Source organism: Hippocampus zosterae, chromosome 1 (genome assembly GCF_025434085.1).
Source record: "Hippocampus zosterae strain Florida chromosome 1, ASM2543408v3, whole genome shotgun sequence".
In the NCBI taxonomy this organism is placed as follows: domain Eukaryota; kingdom Metazoa; phylum Chordata; class Actinopteri; order Syngnathiformes; family Syngnathidae; genus Hippocampus; species Hippocampus zosterae.
Window position 1 is genome coordinate 678189 of NC_067451.1, and position 18825 is coordinate 697013.

The following is an 18825-nucleotide window of genomic DNA, read 5'->3' on the forward strand; positions in this document are numbered from 1 at the left end:
ATGAGATCTTTGTGATCTTGTCTTCTGGCCACTCAAGGTCACCATTTTCCACCAATTCTAAGGAATGCCTCTTCGCTAGCTTATCCTCTGGCCCCTGAAAATCGCCATCTGCTTCCAATGAAGGCATTCTCGTTACTTTGGCATCTTGCCCGTCCAGATCAGCATCTACTAATTCAACTGAAGTCCTCTTTGCTAGGAGGTTGCCTTGCCACTCAGGATCAGTATCTACCATCTCTAACTCAATTATATTTTCCACCGTGACCTCTTCAGGCCACTTAATATCAGCATCTTCGGCTTCTTCGGATGGTCTCGTTGCTACCGGGTCTTCTGGTGAATTAAGATCTGCACAGAGTGCTTCTTCTGATGAAGACCTTTTTCTTACCATGTCTTCTGGCCAATGACGGTCCCCATCTACCACTTCCACTGGCGAATGCCCACACGCTACCTGGTCTCCTGGCAAGCTCAGATCATCATCTACTGCTTCTGGCGAAGGCCTTTCGATAACGCCGTCCTCTTGCCACTTAAGATCGGCATCCGATGTTTCTGACGAAGACCTCCTTTGTACGTAGTCTTCTGGCGACATCGGCTCAAGGTCTACTTTAGGGGGTGAATACGTCATTGCTAGCATGTCTTCTGGCAAAGCATGATCATCATCTACTTCTGATGAAGCCCTCTTAATGTCTTCTGGCAACTCAAGATCAGCATCGATTGCTTCTGGTGAGAATCTCTTTTCTGCTCCGTCTTCTGGCAACTCAAGATCAGCATCGATTGCTTCTGGTGAGAATCTCTTTTCTGCTCCGTCTTCTGGCAACGCAAGATTAGCGTTTATGGATTCGGGTGAAGAGCTCTTTGCTATCCCATCTTCTGGCAACTCAAGATCAGTCTGGGCTTCTTCATCCGATAAGCGCATCTTTTCCTCCGGTGAGTCTCGTGATTTGTTGCCATCGGACCCGGGGGCTGCCGGGGTTCTACGCTCCGGTGAATCTTGACGACCCACTGATAAAATTTCAACCATGTCCTGATCGAGGTTACTTGCTGGACTTGTGCTCTCAGGCGATTCCGTGGAAATTCTTAAAGGATCGTCAAAGAGAGTCAGTTCACCGGTGTCGTCCAAGTTGCCCGGAGCACATGTGGCCCGATTATCAGTTTCCGGATCCCTCGGCGGGGAGACCGCCGCTTCTTCCAACGGGTCGGTAACGTGACACGTCTCCTCTGTTGCCACTTGGTCTTGCGGACTCTCATCTTTGCGGTCACTCGTGCCCGGCGAAGCAGCCGATGAGAAAAAAGCGGCCAGATTGGGCATCCAGTTTTCCTCCGACGCGGGCGAGAGGCTGGCTGTTGATTCTCTCTCCGAGACGGAGCATGCCTCCTGCGTCTCCCTCTCCGAATGCTGAGGAGCCCCCATTGTTTTCTGTAAGGTGGACTTCATTTTCTCAACAATTGTTTTGCTAGCTGTGTCAATGGTGCTAACAACGGGATTGACAACTTGGCTAATCAAATCTTTGGCCTTGTCGATGAAGCAAGTGGGCGAGGTGCCGCTCGACGAATTGGGAGAAAGTGGGCTCTCTAATGTCTGAGAAAAGTCATCCTGATGAGTCCGTTGCCCGTCGGAGGAGGCGCTTAAATCCTCCTCAAAGATGCCGGTGTCATCCTCTTCCTCGACCTCCACCACGTCAGGGTCTCGGGCCTTCTTCGCGGCGCTCGTTCTCGCAAATATCTTGAGGGCCGACGCGGCGCCGGCCTCCCTGCCCTCTTCCTGCTCGGCGATCATGAGCCGCTCGGAGAAGAAAACCTTGAGGTGTTGCTTGATCTTCTGCTGGGTGACCACGCCGTAGGACGACTCGTCGATGAAGGAGTCGGACATGGCGCGTTCCTCCTTGTCCCAGAGGGTGATCAGTTCCCTCAAGTTGGCCACGTCCAGGGTGCTTTTCTCAACGATGCTCTTGATGATATTGTTGATCTTGGCATCTTTGTCTTTGTCCTTCAAAGTGTAAGACATATTCTGGAGTAGAAAAGCAAACCTCGGATTAGCATGCCTCATGACTCCAACTGACACGGTTCACAATTGTTTGAGGGCTCCGCCTGCAATACGTGGACTCCGTGTATGGTTTGCATAGACTGTGACAAAAACATTTGCGTTCTAATTCGGAAGGCTGCCGCTATGTCACTTGGAGGAATCCAAACCATTTTAGAGGCAACGACTTCTCAGGCTGTTCGCCGCCCCCAATTGTAGTTCACTGTGAAACTGACAATTTGCATTTTTAAACACCCAAATGTTCCGTCAAACCGTATTTCGTCAATTCCTACATTCCGCATTCATTACCTGGCCAGTCCGACGACCTTTCACGTCGTCGCCAAACATGCCCCGTTGAGCAAAAAACTCCTTGATGCCATGTTGGATCTTCTCAAGGGTGAGGAGGTCGTTTCCTGGCCCGAGGGTGGGACTCTCGGTGCTCATCTCGGGGCCGTGTACGCAGTCGTCGCTTTCTCTGCTTTGGGTGATGTTTTTGGGGCTTTGAGTTTGGGGCGGGGGTGGGAGGATTTCTCCACGATCACAAACGCTCTTTTACCACTCCGAACTAGGCCAACAAAGGGCACTGAGATGTGACGTCATCGGTCTTTGTCATGAAGCGTCGACATAACGCTTTGTAGTCAAGGCGTGTCGCCGTCATCAAGGCAAATCACCCTGAGTGTAAAGTGCCCCCCCCCCCCCCAACAGTCAACCCGGTCCCAAGCCTTTACCAGACTGAAAACCAGGTTCTCCTCAATGCCCCTCAGCAACAAAATGGTCCGACTGGATCCATTTCGTCCATTGCTGTTCTTGATTTTACTGCTTGGTGCTTTCTACCACCTTTATTAGCGATTCGTCTTACTGTTTATTGTGCATGTTAAATCGCTCCATGTACAGCACTTTGTATGCAGCGATGGCTGTTTGAAAGTGCTCCACAAATACTCTTGACTTGACTTGACTTTGTCAGTGCTGCTTATACGCAATTGGAGGTTGGGGGCCAGGTGAGCCGGAGTCCATACCGGCCAAGTTTGGACCCGAGGCATAGTTATCCCTGGCATCGTTTGACCAGAGGATGGCCGCAAAGGCCAGACGATTGTGGATGATTAATCACAATTAATTTGTTGACTTTAAAACTTAGTTTTGAGGAGTTGAATCGATAGTTTCATCTGCCTCATGCACCATCACACAGAACACTTTTAGTTCAAGCCTGTTGCAGTTTTCACTCTGCCACAGCTTTTTTGCCTTGCACATATTCAAACCATCTCTCTCATCTCTTTATCAAATTTGACCATGTGTTTATTTGGACAAATCGAGAGACCTCAAAGGCTAATTTGGGACACTGGGTATCACATTTCATGAAACATCATGTGGAAATTTGCTGATCTTTGTCTTTCAATATAAATTGAAAGGACAACGCAAAATGACTGAATGTCTGGAATGAGCTCCCACTGAACATCCGGCAAGCCTCCTCGCTGCCCATCTTCAAAACCCGCCTCAAAACTCACTTGTATTCTTTGGCATTCGACTCAGCGTGACTAATTTCTTTTTGGCTTTGCTCTTCTGTGTTTTCTACCATCTTTATTACCGATTTACTTTACTGTTTGTTGTATATGTTAAATCAGCGATCCCCAACCGCCGGGCCGCGGACCGGTACCGGTCCTCGGGGCATTTGGTACCGGGCCGCACAATAAGAACTTACAGTAATTCCGTCATATTTAATTTTTAAATACGAAAGATATTTTATTTTGAAAAATCACCGGATTCACCGTTACATACCGCTGTGTCACTTGACACACGTCAAACCACAGCTTCTCCGTCACGTACAAAACACCAGAGCTTACTAAATCAGTCAAATAAACTGCTGGAGAAAAGTACGTTCGAGACAACAACTCTGCCGGTGTTCTGGATTCAAGTTATGGCCGAACACTCTTGAGATCGCCACAATAGCACCGTTGCCATTTCCGACATGCTACCTGTGTGAGGCGGGGGGGGGGGGGGGGGGGGGGTTGTGCAGCAACGGCGACTAAAACAAAATGACAAAGTAGACTCGACATGAAGCACACACTTCAGGTGTCATTGTCTCCTATTACCCCGAGATGGGACCGCCCGCTTGCAGAAAATCAAGCTCGGCGCTCGCACCGATTCGGCATCGTGGTGAGTTGAGATTTTCATGCAATTTGAATTTGTGTTGTATCGAATTTTTGAAGGCATTAAGACCGTAGCGATTGTCGTTATCAAGTCAGGCACACGTGAGTCGAGCTGTCGTGTTAACGTGGATAACTTGAGCTTTCCGAAGCATGTATTCTCGCTCCAGTCACTCTCTCGTCTCCCGCTCTCGACGCACACTCCTGACGTAGTCGCCCCGCGACTCTATCGTCATGCTGTACACAATTACACCACAGCGATCAGAGTGTTGCGGCCAAATTGGACGCTCCTCGTGTTTATCTCGAAACCCCCCCATAGCATATCATTTTGCAGTACTTATCCGCCACACCCTAAATGCCGGTGCGTGTAAATATGGCAAAAAAAAAATGTTGGGGACCCCTGCCTTAGAGTATGCCGCCACCTCAAAATTCCCCAAGTCGATGAGACTTTACGTTGACTTCAGCGTCAGCCATGTTTGGAAACATAGAAGCCCAAATCATGATCATAAAAAGGTTCAAATGTCGATTTGAGTTGCTCAGCACTTGTAACCGTTCAAAAGGGCGACGGCAGCTGTTGGTTCAGGTTCCTGCGAATCACCAGCACATGTGCTGAACACGGACAACTTTATTCATACACAAGGCAGTAGCAGTAGATTGTAAAGAAGGACCACGTCCACAATGAAAGGATGCTCTGCTACAAAAACGGGGATGCTCGAGTTGTATTTATTTATTTTTTTTCCATACGTCAAAAATGGCTCGATGAAGGCATCACCGCACAGTGTCCTCGGTGAGTCTTAAGCGGCCATGTTCGATTGTGCTCGTCATGTCCTATGCCGCCGCCGGTGGGTCACTACCTTGACCGGCGGTCTTTCCTGTTCTTGTCCAGGCTTTTGTCCATCGTCTTTTCACTGTCCCCTCTGCATTTGGGGCAGTACCACTTGCCCTTCGGCTTGTAGGTCAGGCCAACGCAGGAGAAATGGAACCACTCGATGGGGCACTGGTCGTTGTCGCAGCCGATCATCTCGCCGTAAGACACCTGCTCGCACAAACAGTAGGTGGGCTCGTTTGGGTCGATGGCGAAATCCACCGGCGAGGCGTCCCGCTCCTGCTTGGACTTGCGCTTCTTCTTCTTGGCCGACTTGGACTTCTTCTCTCTGGGAAGCGGGAGGGGCGGATCCTCGGCGGCGTCGTCCGCCGCCGAGCCGTTGGCCGACGGGTGGTTGGAGTCTCGGCTCTCGCTGTTGCGCTGGCGCCGCGGGCGGCGGGCCAAGGCGCGTTCGGGGGCGGAGGCGGCGGCGGCGGGGGCCACGGGTGCGACGGCCGTCTCCTGGATGTTAGCGCGCCGCTCCGTCGCCACGTGTTCGGGATCGCAGGGCTCCTGGAGGCACAGGGAATGGGAGTCCATCTGGCGGGAGCGGTTCTCCACCAGCTCGGTCATCTGGGTCACCACGTGGATCTTCTCATCACCCAGCTCCTGGCTGACGATGAGCGCCCGTTGCAGCTGGACTTGCAGCCGCTTTCTCTGAGCGCCATCCTGCTCTGCCTTGTACCTCTCAAATACTTCGTCCACCTCTTTCAGCACTTCTGCGAATACCAAGACAAATCACGTGACACGTGGCCTGGTAGGTTTTCATTTTTGTTTTTTAATGTAAACAACCCGCTTTGCTCTTCCCCCACCTAAAGTGACTAATGTGGTCACGTGACGGGAGGCGGGGCATGGAGCAGCAGCAGTTCTTTGGCTGCTGAAAAGCACTCACTCGCCTCATTTTACGGAGCACCGCTACCGAGCTGTCACATACCGATTTTACCATCGCGTTTTGTTCGTAAATTGACGCCGAACGTCGTCAATTAACCACACGGACTAGGGCGGGTAGCGAAAAACGTAGGAATGCATGCGTCTGGTTGTTGGCGTGAACACGGAAACAAATGTCCATCTTTTCCAAGGGAGTTTGGTGCGAGGCTGCGTTGACGTCAAATGGGGAAACGAGGCAGCCGCCTGCCTGCAGCCCCGCCAACGCCGCACAAACTATCGTCAACACGCATCGGCATCTCGTTACCTTGATACTTTGCGTCGATTTCCCGTAGCACGGAAACATTTCTTTGTATGTCCAAGGGCAGGGACTCCACGCATTCCAGATAATCTTCCACGTAGTTGGCCAGTTGCTGCGACTTGTCAGCATTCGGGTAGTGGTGGCCTAACATGGTCTCGACGATGCATTGAGGCGAGGTGCAAATAATGCGATTCGATACAAACGCCGGACCACTTGGCGAGCTCGTAAGGGCAGTTCCAGGCAGCAGTTCACTTCAAACAAAACTGCCACCAGGGCGCATGCGTGAGTATTTTCCTTTTACGGCGTTGGACGGTTTCTCGCACTCCGATGTCGTCATCAGAGGCGGTGCCGGTGGGCACTGCAGCGACGCCATTGGTCGAGAGGAGCCCTCATTAACATAGTGTTTTCCTGGGAAGTCGGGCCAATAAGATTTAAGTCATATTATTTTTTTATTGGCCGGACAAAAAGAGACGAAACATTTTGAAACGCATTTTAAAACGAATCACCACTTTGTAATTTCTTGAAGCACGCGCTTAGTTTAAGTCTGAGGTCTCCGCAAGAGGTCGCTGTGATGTCAGTTTCCCAGTTTTTAAAGTACAGTAGGCCTGAACGGTCGACGTGTATAAAAGAAGATAAGAAATCCTTTAGTAGTCTCGCAATGGAGAAATTCCCAATTCACAGCAGCAAAGTTATGAAAGGAAGAAGTAGAAGAACAAAATATAGGAGCTGCTGGAAAGTCAAAATAACACAACAACACATGAGACACAGACGTGTCGTGCAATCTTAAACACTTTTCCTGCATACACATTGTTGTTTGAAGCAGTTATAGATGAAATAGGTAGACAGTATACAAATATACGTTTTTTGAGAATAAAGACATTGTACAAATAACGACCTATATTTTCTACGTTAAAAAATGCCGGTATTCGTTGAGACAACTCATATTTGAAAGAAAAAAAATCGTACGTTTTCGAGATGAGAATTTGTATTTTCGTATTTTTCGATAATAGTCGCAACTTGCGTTAACTTGTACATTTTTTTAGAAAACTATTTTGAAATGTATATCAAAATCAACTAAGTCGTACATTTTGAGTGAAAGTTGTATATTTGAGCTCGTCCTTCACCTCGAAAACAATTGGCGTTTATGTCAAATAGATAACTTCTGTGTGATTATATCACGTCTATGATCTCGTTGTTTTATTCATTTACTTTTTTGACCGTCTTTATATCATCGCTTTGATATATTAGCAGCTGGCTCTGTGCAATTATTGTTCTCCTTTGTTGTTTGTGTCGTCGATGCAGTTTCCTTTTCAATGAGGCGCAATCATGACCTCTTCCCTAACTGAATGCGGCAAGTTTCGTTTCCCGAACATTTACCGTACCGCACAACCTATTCGCACTGACTTTTTCTGGGAGCACTTTTCAAAATAAGATTTATGTGGCAGACGTTTAACGTTTAACGAGTTCGACTTGATCTGGAATAATTCAAGCAAAATAAATACATTTATTTGCCAAACAGGGCACGTCTCAAATGAGTCACGAGTTTGAATATCAAGCAATAACAATTTCAAAGCTATATTTTATTTTGACTTTGTTCATGCGCTTCCGGTATTTGCGCATGTTCTTTTAAAGTGCTTTATTTGTCGTAGCACCAAATTTACATTCTGCGTCTCGTCGTTTTGGGAAATCATCAAGCCGCACCTGTCGCTATGAAAAGTGCACTTATAATCCTTTTTTGCTGTGTTTCTTCAGGTAATTCCCTTCATGAACACATTTGAAAGACTCGTTGCTCTGAAAAATATATTTATTCGTGGTGTGCGCCGGTTTCGTTCTCCTTTTACGTACAATTCGTGACGTACGTACTAAAAAGTGCTTGAACGGCTTTTCAAATAGGAAATATAGACTCCAAAAGTTTGGATGTATGTTATTAAAAAAAAAACAACTAAAATCTGTTTGGGTTTACCACTAATACGCGGTGGACTTTTGAACTTGGGCGAACGCGACGTTATCAGGCCAGTTTGACCCAAAAGTCACTTGGCCCTCGCTGACACTTTTTTTTAATCGTCCCTCTTATTATTTTTTTTTAATTTTAAATTTGTATGTATAGTCAGGTTGTGGGTCTTTGGTTTGTTTGTTATTGATACGTTTGTTATCATAAATATTATGTAATTATGACGTTTTAAGGCTACGAACGACGTGTGAACAGCCAGTCAAGACTGCTAAAAGTATAATTATGCCGAAACTCAGTTTAAACCCGAGTATAACCCACGCCCCCCTTCCTTCTTCTACTGTATTTTCTTTTGAAGCACTGTCATTACGGCATGATGGAAAACCCCCAGTGACGGTCAGTCCCGCTGAAGAATTCTTTCCGAAAAGTGAACCAGACCCGACTGTCAAACCGACCACGGCGCCCGCCGAACCAACCACGGCGCCCGCCAAACCGACCACAGCGCCCGCCAAACAGACCACGGTGCCCACCAAACCGACCACGCCGCCCGCCAATGCCACGACCGATCCCGCCCCCACACCAACCAACGCTTCCATCACCCCTACACCCATCACCAGTACCACCGTGGCGCCTCCCACCACGACTCCAGCCAAACCCACTCCACCTGCCGATTTGAGAGCAGGAGACTACCGGCTCATGAAGGGCAAAGCCGTTTGCTTGATGGCCCATGTGGCCTTGCAGGTCCGACTCGTGACACCAGAGGTACTTTGTTTTTTGTTTTTGTTTTTAATCTCAATCTTCTATAAAGAATCTGACATTTTGTGTTTTTAAAGTGGAACGGATTAATGGCAAATGTGTTACTTTAATTGGGTGAAGCAGATTTGAGATACAGCAACAAAGTATATATATATATATATGTATTCCATTCCCAGCCAGCTTTATTTGTAATTACTTTATTTGTGTCCCGTTTCCAGGCCAGAGGAACGTTCATCGTGCAGCCCAACAAGACTCGAGCCATTGGGGAGTGTCAAGAGAACAAGGCCAATCTCACGCTGGTCTTCCAGGAGGGTTTCATCACCTTCATGTTCAACAAGGTTCTCTTGTCTCAAAGATGGCAGATCTAGTCCCACTCTGTACTTGGTAGTGGAGTAGAAGTTTAAAAAAAAAAAAAAAGACAAGTAGAAATCAAATCGACCTTGCATTGCAATTATATACGTTTTGCATTTACCGTATATACCCATTGCGGGACAAATAAAGTATATCTTAATATTTGAATACAGAATAGAGTTAATGTACGTACAAGCGGCTAAATTGGGTTCACTGCTGTCTTTACTTTGTTGCTGTGTGTTGTTTGCATGTTGGTGTGAACAACTGTACTTACTATAACAGTTGCTCCTCTTATTTTGTATGTTTCAAATAAACACACACAAAACAAAATAGAGGGGAAGCGATTCTAGAAAAAAAATCCCATAAGAAAAAAATCGCAATATTGCGGGAAAGCAACGAGATTATTTTCCGACACCGTTCAGCCCGAGTGAAAAGGACAAATTGGAAAACGATATATCTCAGCATGACTTATCGATTTGTTCTTGGTTTTACTGTTTGGTGCTTTCTACCGTCTTTATTACCGATTTGTTTTACTGTTTATTGTAGATGTTATGTTGCTCCAGGTACGGCACTTTGTATGCAGCGATGGCTGTTTGAAAGTGCGCTACAAATACAGTTGACTTGACTTTTTAAAAAAAGGACTAATTCAACTTCTTTAAAAAAAAAAAATCATAATCAAATTTGTTTGTCTCGACTTCCCAGCACTGGCTTTGGCCACTAGAGATCATGTGATTTTTTTATTTTTTTTTCTGCTTCCCCCATTTGCAAGCTGCCACAGGAGAGAAAAATCATTTGAAAGAGGAAGTGGACTTGACGAGCCTGTTTCTGTGTCAGTCACAGCATGTGACAACCGCACAAGCACCGTGAATGACACAAACCGATTTGCTGACTTGGCAAATAAAAAAGGTCCATTGTGTCTTTTAAAAAAAAGTCTTTTATTTCCTCAGAGCACCAGCGAAAACATCGCCTACGTTGACACGTTGATGTTCAGCCTCGCCTACCCCTTGAGCAACGGTAAGACCGCTTTTTGCACAATCCTCTTGCAAGTTACTTTTTTTTTTTAATACACCAAGTAGCACGTTTTTTTAATGTACTTCAGCATCTTGGTGATGAAGTGCTGCATCCGTAAGTGAAAATACCTCCCCCCCGCCCCTCACTTTGGGGTCTCAGAGATTCTACAAGTCTCCAGTGGCACTCCAAAATGTCCCAAGAGACTTTGGAACGTTTTAAAACTGAAGAAAGAAATTGCACAATTTAATTTCCAGTAACAATTTATTTCCAGTCAGCGGACACTACGCCGCCACCAACCACTCGCTGCGTGCCTTCCCTGCAAAGATCGGCCACTCGTATTCGTGCCGGAGCGAATCCGTCTACATGGGGAATGGCCTGTATCTGGATGTCAAGGATGACCGCATGCAGGGCTTCAATCTGACCAAGAGCGATGAATTTGGCGTCAGTAAGTAACCCCGGAAACGCCATTTTGATTTTTCGGGTGGTTGACCGTACATGTAACACGCGGCCCCGGTTTCAGCCGACCACTGTGTGGCCGACCAGCCCGATTACAGCGTGGCCATCGGTGTGGGCGTCACTTTGCTGGTGCTGGTCTTGGTGGTGTTGGCGGTCTATTTGCTGGGCCGCAAGAGGAGGACGGATGGCTACCAGTCGCTGTGAGGAACCTCCCCCAAGGCAGGGCGGTTCTTGGCCAACCCAACGCTGCCACCCATCCCCGTGGAAAATCCTTGTCCCGGTCCCCAACGCGCTTCCAATGACGTACTCAAGGTTGCGGTCTGTTCTTCATCCAGGGTGTAGCTTACCATTGCAACTGCTAGCATGTTAGCATTAAATTCCCAAAACCTGAACAGAGCAAGAGACCACCCGCAGTCACAAAAATGCCAAGATTGACGTGATCCAGAGTGTAGAAACTGGGCAACCCTTACCGATTGGCCTATGGACTTCCCAAAATTCAGTTTCAGTGTCTTAGCAAAAATGTTAGCATATCAACTGTTCCCAGGTTAGAATTCTCATCAGAACGTAGCTCTAGAATACAGGCGGAGATGGCAAACGGTACCAAGATGTCTTGTTGAATCATGCTGTGCTCTTTTTTTTCTCTCTCTCTGCCTCTCTTGTCATGTTGTAAGCTTCACTGGAGCTGCTGTGTATGTTTTACGGAATTGCACTGTTTGTTGTTGTTTTTAAAGAATCACGCCATGCCTGTGTTTCCTCGAGTGCTTTTGAAGTCAGTTGCTGCCTGGGGCGTTGGGTCGTTTTATCAGTTATTTCATATTGACTTGGGTTTTTTTTTTCAATTCACTTCGTTTTAATTTGTTATTTCAAGCGGGTTAATTATTGAAATTGTTTCAAAAATGCTTCATTTTAGTTTAGTTTTAATTATGGGTTTTTTTAAACCGTATTTGTTGAGTGCAGTATTTTAAAAAAGTGTCACTCGGAATTGTATAATCAAATAAATTACAATTCTTAAACAACTGTTTGACCGTCAATCTTCTTTACGGATGTACAGAACCACCAAAATAAATGCCAACCCAATTCCGATGAACTTGGGACGTTATGTCAAATATAAATAAAAACGGAAGACAAATGACGTGCAAATTATGTTCAACCCATATCTCGTCTCTGTAATGTATTGAATTAAATATTTCATGTTCAAACTGATCAACGTGATTGTCATGAATTTAAAAAAAACGACACCACTGTGTCAAGGGGTTCGGGAATACTTGAGAAAAACCAACGTCACTCGATCCAGTTGAGCGCTACATTCGTAAAGGCAACTTCAAACTCTGGCATGCAAAGCAAGAGCCACTTATCGGCTACGCTCAGAAATGCCGCCAGCTTCTCTGGGCCCGAGCTCGCCTTAGAAGAGGAAAAAAATGTTAAGATATCCTTTATTTGTCCCATATTGGGGAAATTTACAGTCTGCAGCAGCAAGATTGGGTAGAAAGAAGAAAAACAAAAGTCTTCGCATTCACAAAATGAATGTCCTCAGGTCTGACGTGTCCACATTTCTGTGGTCATTGTGGTTTCCAAAGAGGAAAAAAAAAGGAAAAAGTGACGAAAAATGGTAAAAAACGTATGAAGTGAAAACATGGCAACATAGGACAGCTTTGTGGATGGGAAGGATATTTTTTAACAAACGTTTCATGATGTCGGTAAACATGTACGCAAACTCCGTTTGTTCCGACGGTTTCCGCTGCCTTTGAAGGGGATCTCCGTGACGTCACGTGACGTCAGGCGCAATGACGCGTCGGAGTGACTTTCGGGGATGATTGAAGTGCGCGGCAAAAGAAGTGAAACCCAAAACAAAACGACGCGAAACATGCGGCCGAGGTACTGCTGAGCAAACGGGGTACGTCACCCGCCCCTCGCCGCCCGCTCTTCGCTCGCCTTTTACAGAGGTGTGTCAAAACCGCCCGACTTTTTAACCGCATTAAAGCGCCTTATTTCAAATAGTCCGTTTGTGCTGCGTAGCCGCTCGTTAGCATGCTAGCCGCAGCTGGTTGCCGGTCAACGCGAGCCGGTGTTTGGCCGTCTCTGGCTCACGGTTGGTTTCGCGTAGTCCTGCGATACGTTACAATACGACGTTACGACGTCGGAGTTGTTACTTTCCATTTGAAAGCGAGGCGGCGTGGCACCGGTGTCAATGGATCTCCAAATGCTAACGTTAGCCTAGCCTATTTTGTATGTGTGTGTGTGTGAGCTTGAGCATTTTAGGTAAGAGTGCCCCGCCCACCCACGAGCAACGCATGTCCCCAGTTCGTTTTTCATGAAAAAAAAATCTATTTTATATGCACAGATAAACTCGACAGCGTGTGAACGTGTACAAGACACTTTCGAAATGTCATGCGACATTTTTGGGGATTAATTTCAACTCCCCGATGTTGCCGTTTCAAGGGATATTTTTGTGCCGTGGACCCCCGCACATTCGCGGCTGGGCGCCCGCCTTTTCACGTGTTCACAGATTTAAAAAAAAATATTCATTCATTCTCCAAACCACATAATCAATATAAAATTGTATTTATTTGTTTTGGGGAGCCAACCAGTCTTTATGTGGAAAACACATGCACATATATATATATTTTTTTGTGTGTGTGTGTGGCCTTCCTCGTTGAGATGTTTTTGAGGGGTATTTGCATAATATGACGTATTCTACGTCATCAATAGTCGAGCTCAACGATTTTGAAAAACAATCTTAACTGTTTTGTGTCCCTCAATATTGCCTTCAATAGGCAGTTATTTATTTTTCGTATTCTTTCCCCGTTTTTTTTTTCAGTCAAACGGAAGCAATAAATGAATCTGCATTGGATTTTGTCTCAGTTGTGTGCGTCACATTCAATACTGCAGGTGAAGCATACCACAGAGGACAAAATGGGTCTGCACTCATCCCAGAAGAAGCATTTTCCCCTACGGGGGATCGACGGCGTCGTTCAGCTCTTCGACGCCGAGCTCCGCAAGTCGGAGCCGGACCTGGCCCTCCTCTCCCTGGTCCTGGGTTTCGTGGAGCACTTCCTGGCCGTGAACCGCGTGGTGCCCGTCAACGTGCCCGGCGTACGTTTCGAGCCGCTGGAGCCCGACTGCCCCAACTCGTGTTTCCCCACCGTGGAGCTGGGCATGATTTCGGCGCTGTACGAGCGTTTCACGGCGCAGATCCGCGGGGCCGTGGACCTGTCGCAGTACAGGAGGACGCCGGCCGGCTCCAGTCGAGAGCTGGTGAAGAAGGTGTCGGATGTCATTTGGAACAGTCTCAGTCGCTCTTACTTTAAAGACCGTGCCCACATTCAATCTCTCTTCAGCCTCATCACCGGTAAGTCGGACTTGGCCATGCGGATGTAAAATCAAATCTCTTGAGTTGACTGAGCATGAGTGGGCACAAAAAAAAAAAATCAACACATTTTTGTCAATTTAAGCAGATTCTTTTATTTTTTTTCTCAACTTGACAAACTTGCGATGTCTTTTCCCCCAAGGGACCAAACTGGACAGCTCGGGTGTGGCCTTTGCGGTGGTGGCGGCCTGCCAGGTCCTCGCCCTGAAGGACGTGCACCTGGCTCTGTCCGAAGACCACGCCTGGGTCATCTTCGGCAAGAGCGGCGAGGAGACGGCCGAGGTCACCTGGCACGGCAAGGGCAACGAAGACCGACGAGGGCAGACGGTCGCGGCGGGAGTCAACGAGAAGGTAAAAAGCCTAAAGGCCACCCGCCGCCGTAGGTGGAAAAAGCACAAATAAAAGGGTTGCTTTGGCGCCACCTTGCGGGCAAACGACTAACTGAAGTGAGATGAGAAGTGTCATTGAGACAAAATTAGTGCTCCGGTCATCCATTCCTTTTTAGGCTGCGTCAATTCGTCTGAATGATTCAATCTAATTGCATACCCCCCCCCCCCCCACCACCATCATTATTGCGATTGCTTTTGAACAATGGGATTTTTCCTCCCGCATTTTTTTTTTTTTTTAAACAAATGCAGGAAATCATCAATTGGCAGATTGTCTCCCGGTACCATTTGAGCGTTTGTGTGTTTGTGTCCGCTTCAGAGTTGGCTCTACCTCAAAGGTTCCTACATGAAATGTGACCGCAGCATGGAGGTGGCCTTCATGGTGTGCGCCATCAACCCCTCGCTGGACCTGCACACTGACAGCTCGGAGCTGCTGCAGCTTCAGCAGGTGACGGACGGCTCACAATCTCGAAAAACCGACCGGCCATCTTTTTCCCCGTCGGCCGCCGTCGCTTCCTGCTGCGGGTGATCGCGTTTCTTGCTCTCTGGATTGAAAGGGGAAATATTCTGGAAGACTGGAGGCCGTTGGCTCTTTATCCCCAGCCTGTATTTTGACCTAAATATGCCAGAGACACCTGCGGATGGTTTGAAAAATGTGGCTTGTTTTCATATTCGGTGTGCGTGCGTGTGCCTCATATTTGCAAGAATGTTGATGAAAAAAAAACCCAAACATCTTCTCTGCGCAGAAACTTCTGTGGCTACTGTATGAACGAGGTGACCTGGACAGGTGAGTGCGCTGAAGTCGGAGAGGTGATAAGTAGTCAGCGCCGAGTGGGGATCCCTCAAAGTCCGCTTTGCCTTGCCGCAGGTATCCGATGGCGATGGGGACTCTGGCGGACCTGGAAGACCAGGATCCCATGCCAGGCAAGGAGAGCCCGCTGGAAATCCACCTCAAGGTAAAGGACGCCCTTTTTCTCCAAAGTTTTTGGGACCCTGTGAACGGATTTTCACGCCGCCGCGTAAATGCTCCTTAGCCTGAGCGTTAGGCAAGCGTCCTGAAAGCGGGGGCTGACTTTTTCCTCATCCGTCTGTCACCCTCAGGCCGTGTGTTCGGCCCAAAGCCATTACAACAACGAGCACATCTACCCCTACATGTACTTGGCCGGCTTCCACTACAGACACAGGAACGTGCGGGACGCGCTGAGGGCCTGGGCCGACGCCGCCCGCGTCATGCAGGAGTAAGTTGCCTGACGTTGCCTTCGCTTGCCACCAGAGGGCGGCAAAGACCGAGTTGTCGTTGATTTGGAGGCTGAAGGTGCTGGTGGGGCGGGGGGTGGAGGGGGGTGTCCACATCCAGTGCTCTTTTAGCTTTTAATCACAGCGCCCACATTCTTCGCAAAACGCTGCCCCCCCCCCCTCGCTAAAATTAGACCAGCGGGCGGATTCAACTTCCTGGTCATTGTTCTGTAGGTTCAGCTGCTTCCTCTAGAGCCTGTTGGAACTTATTTCCTTTTGCTGCAGCAAATAGGAACGCCCCCCCCCCCCCACCCCCCAATTCATCATCTCAAATTCTCTAACCAGGCTTGGCCAGCTTTTTGGGCTCCACCAAATAATTTGCACTCAATGTTTTATCACCTAAAAAGGAGCATGCCCGCATGGGACGTGCCTTTACGCCCCCCCCCTTGTTTTTATTTATTTTTGATTCATGGCATTTAGAAGCATGGGGGAGAAAAAAGCTGCAAATTATCGATGGCATTGCCAAAGTAACAATAATGGCATTCAAACATTTGCCCCCAGAATGAAATTGGCAAATCTTTTCTTATTTTTCATTTTGTTGTAAGGTTATTACGGTGAACAAAAGCTTGTGAAATTACAAACGTTGAAAATCATTTTCATTAATGACGGGGGTGCTTTTGAAAATAAAGATAACTGAAAGTACATTTTAAGTTGATAGAACTAACCAGAGTGAAAATATTTACATCGTACTTTGCTTGAGTAGAAGCAATCAAAATGTATTGTTTGTTGTAATTTGATTTTGACAAGTATCGGAGTCGGCTGGGGGGGGGGGGATCCAATTTGGGCTTCATAAGGGTGTCCTGTCCGTCAGCGCTCCCCGAAAGTTTGAGGCGGCCTCATCTAAATGTGCAAATTGCGGTGTCGTCGCAGCTACAACTACTTCCGCGAGGACGAGGAGATCTACAAAGAGTTCTTTGACATCGCCAACGACGTCATTCCCACTCTGCTCAAGGAGACGGCCGCCGCCGCCGAGAGTCCCTCGGAAGGCGGCGACGCCACGGAAGCGGTACGGGGGCAGGCCCACTTGTCAGTCACTCCTGTGGGGGGTGGATCTTCAATCTTGACTTTATTATTATTTATTTTTGGGGTGGGGGGTGTAGGAGCAGCAGCAACCCCAGCAGCAGCAGCAGCAGCAGGCAGCTTTCTCGGCACTGCAGGACCCCGAATGCTTCGCCCACCTGCTGTGCTTTTACGACGGCATCTGCAAGTGGGAGGAGGGCAGCCCCACGCCGGTGCTGCACGTGGGCTGGGCCACCTACCTGGTCCAGTCCCTGAGCCGCTTCGAGGCGCAGGTGAGCCACTGCCCATATCGCCGCGTACTTTTTCAGTCACGGTCGAGCGGGCCTGCGCTCTCGTGTCATTGTCGTTTGTTGACGTCGGTTCCTTTCCACTCCGCTCAAGGTGCGTCAGAAAGTGTCCATCATCACCAAAGAGCCCGAGTGCCCGGACGAGGACGACACGTCCAGCGAGGACCCTTGGGAGGGCCGCAGGCGAGGCCCCCGCAGGGAGTCCAAGCTGGAGGAGCAGAACTCTCCCCTGGCCCCCGCCGCGCCCGCCTCCCCGACCTCGCAGGCCGCCCCCAAGAAAGCCGGCGAGGGCGGCGCCGGCCGCCGGCGCTCGGAGGGTCAGCCCAAGTCCCCCGACGACGGCGGGGCGTGCTCCCCGACGCCGCCACGCCCGGCCGCCCCCGTCGTGGCCTTCCAGAGCGAGAAGATGAAGGGCATGAAGGAGCTGCTGCGCGCCGCCAAGGTGAACTCCAGCGCCATCAAGCTGCAGCTCACCGCCCAGTCTCAGGTCCAGATGAAGAGGCAGAAGAGCACGCCGCCGGGCGATTACTCCATGTCCTTCATGAAGAGGCAGCGCAAGTCGCTCTAGGACCATTTGGACCGCCGGCCGCGCCCCCTCGCCACCTTCCTTGCGCTCAAACGTCCTCCCGCTGCCGTCATGTTGTGTCGCTATCTGAAAGCATGACCATGACCAAGAAGAATACAGTTGTGTGCAAATTGCGCCCCCCCCCCCCCCCCCCCCCCCCCAGGACATCCCAAAACAGTTGAAGAGCTGCACCATTTGCAAAAAAAAAAAAAAAAAAAAAACATGCAGCCACGACTCCCTGCAGCTTTTGTGACAACCCAGTCGAAAGCCGGCTCCTTCCCTTTACACAAAGATTGTCACACAGGTGAGATGCATCACTTCACATTAGTTTTCCGCACCAATGTACCTATTTTCCTATTAGACGGGGCTTTGGCGCCATCTTGTGGCATCACAAAGAGCACAAAAAAAACACCTGCTGCTGATTACAATAGCTTAACTGTTGAACCGTTTCATATCAGACCTCGTGTCGACAAAGCGAGCGATTCCCAGTTCACGTTTGCCTCATCGGGACACGTCGACAAGACTGCGAGCCGAGAAAGTCAAGTTAGTATAGTTACTGTGTAACATTGTCCACTTCCGTGTTAAGGATAGCTTCTTTTTTGCTAGCTCGATGTTGCCTTATTTGCTTTTTTTTTTTTTTTTTAGACTGGGCCTTGTAGTTTGGACTTGGCCCACTATCATGATTTAGACAAAAAAGCCCGCAAAGCGCTGTCAGCACAGAATCGTGTGAAACGGTTGCCCAATGTTGCGTTCGCTTTGTGGTCTTTGTTTTTGTATCTGAGAGTAATAAAGAAGTGGAGGCCGATTGATTGCTGGGTGTCCTTGTTTGCGTACTTTCTTTCAAATTCATTTTGCACTGCTGTCATGTTTTGGTTTGTGACCAACAGGTGGCACTGTGGGGCCTTTCCCCTGCAGCTGCACACCTGTTGGCCGTTAGATAATTAGGGTCATTGTTGCTGTTTGTACCTGTCAGGTTTGTTTCGCTCATGTTTCTGTTCTTGAGTTTTTAGCTTCTGCCATGGTTTTTGTTTGTTACTTTGGATTTGTTTTGTTCTTGGGATTTTGTTTTGGATTTAGTTTTCTGTTTTAATACAATTCATCAAGTACAACCTGCTCCTCCCTCCTGCCTGCTCCTTGGGGTCCACCACCACCACCACCTCGCAAACGTGACAACTG

At 48.3% G+C, this 18825-nt stretch overlaps 3 protein-coding genes across 5 annotated transcripts; 2 read left to right on the forward strand and 1 right to left on the reverse strand.

Moving 5' to 3' along the window:
• Positions 1-4765: 4765 nt before the first annotated feature.
• On the reverse strand, positions 4766-6361 carry ing2 (inhibitor of growth family, member 2). Its single transcript, XM_052057124.1, has 2 exons — positions 6213-6361; positions 4766-5739 (listed from the first exon to the last, which is right to left on the reverse strand). The coding sequence occupies exons 1-2, from the start codon at positions 6355-6357 to the stop codon at positions 5006-5008; spliced, it is 879 nt and encodes a 292-aa protein (XP_051913084.1). The 5' UTR covers positions 6358-6361; the 3' UTR covers positions 4766-5005.
• Positions 6362-6376: 15 nt separating this feature from the next.
• cd68 (CD68 molecule) lies at positions 6377-11931 on the forward strand. 2 transcript variants are annotated; one of them, XM_052057090.1, is made up of 6 exons: positions 6377-6488; positions 8513-8916; positions 9129-9248; positions 10209-10275; positions 10544-10717; positions 10793-11931. In XM_052057090.1, exons 1-6 carry the CDS (start codon positions 6392-6394, stop codon positions 10930-10932), a joined length of 1002 nt encoding a protein of 333 aa, XP_051913050.1. In that variant the 5' UTR covers positions 6377-6391; the 3' UTR covers positions 10933-11931. The 2 variants fall into 2 exon arrangements, with proteins under 2 accessions (XP_051913050.1, XP_051913060.1); XM_052057100.1 differs by lacking the exon at positions 6377-6488 and adding an exon at positions 7808-7958.
• Positions 11932-12488: 557 nt separating this feature from the next.
• men1 (multiple endocrine neoplasia I) lies at positions 12489-18458 on the forward strand. Of its 2 annotated transcripts, none has more exons than XM_052057004.1 (10): positions 12489-12622; positions 13618-14077; positions 14238-14446; positions 14801-14929; positions 15228-15268; positions 15350-15437; positions 15583-15719; positions 16648-16783; positions 16878-17069; positions 17179-18458. In XM_052057004.1, exons 2-10 carry the CDS (start codon positions 13642-13644, stop codon positions 17650-17652), a joined length of 1842 nt encoding a protein of 613 aa, XP_051912964.1. In that variant the 5' UTR covers positions 12489-12622; positions 13618-13641; the 3' UTR covers positions 17653-18458. The 2 variants fall into 2 exon arrangements, with proteins under 2 accessions (XP_051912964.1, XP_051912970.1); XM_052057010.1 differs by having other exon boundaries at positions 12516-12671.
• The last annotated feature ends 367 nt before the right edge of the window (positions 18459-18825 follow it).

Excerpts from the sequence above, each read along its gene's own strand:
- ing2 (XM_052057124.1), bottom strand. The coding sequence starts at position 6,357 with ATGTTAGGCCACCACTACCCGAATGCTGACAAGTCGCAGCAACTGGCC. Across the intron at positions 5,740-6,212 it reads AATCGACGCAAAGTATCAAG|AAGTGCTGAAAGAGGTGGAC; the intron begins GTAACGAGATGC and ends TGGTATTCGCAG.
- cd68 (XM_052057090.1), top strand. The coding sequence starts at position 6,392 with ATGCGATTCGATACAAACGCCGGACCACTTGGCGAGCTCGTAAGGGCA. Across the intron at positions 8,917-9,128 it reads TCCGACTCGTGACACCAGAG|GCCAGAGGAACGTTCATCGT; the intron begins GTACTTTGTTTT and ends TCCCGTTTCCAG. Across the intron at positions 9,249-10,208 it reads TCACCTTCATGTTCAACAAG|AGCACCAGCGAAAACATCGC; the intron begins GTTCTCTTGTCT and ends TTATTTCCTCAG.
- men1 (XM_052057004.1), top strand. The coding sequence starts at position 13,642 with ATGGGTCTGCACTCATCCCAGAAGAAGCATTTTCCCCTACGGGGGATC. Across the intron at positions 14,447-14,800 it reads CGGCGGGAGTCAACGAGAAG|AGTTGGCTCTACCTCAAAGG; the intron begins GTAAAAAGCCTA and ends TGTCCGCTTCAG. Across the intron at positions 15,438-15,582 it reads CGCTGGAAATCCACCTCAAG|GCCGTGTGTTCGGCCCAAAG; the intron begins GTAAAGGACGCC and ends TGTCACCCTCAG.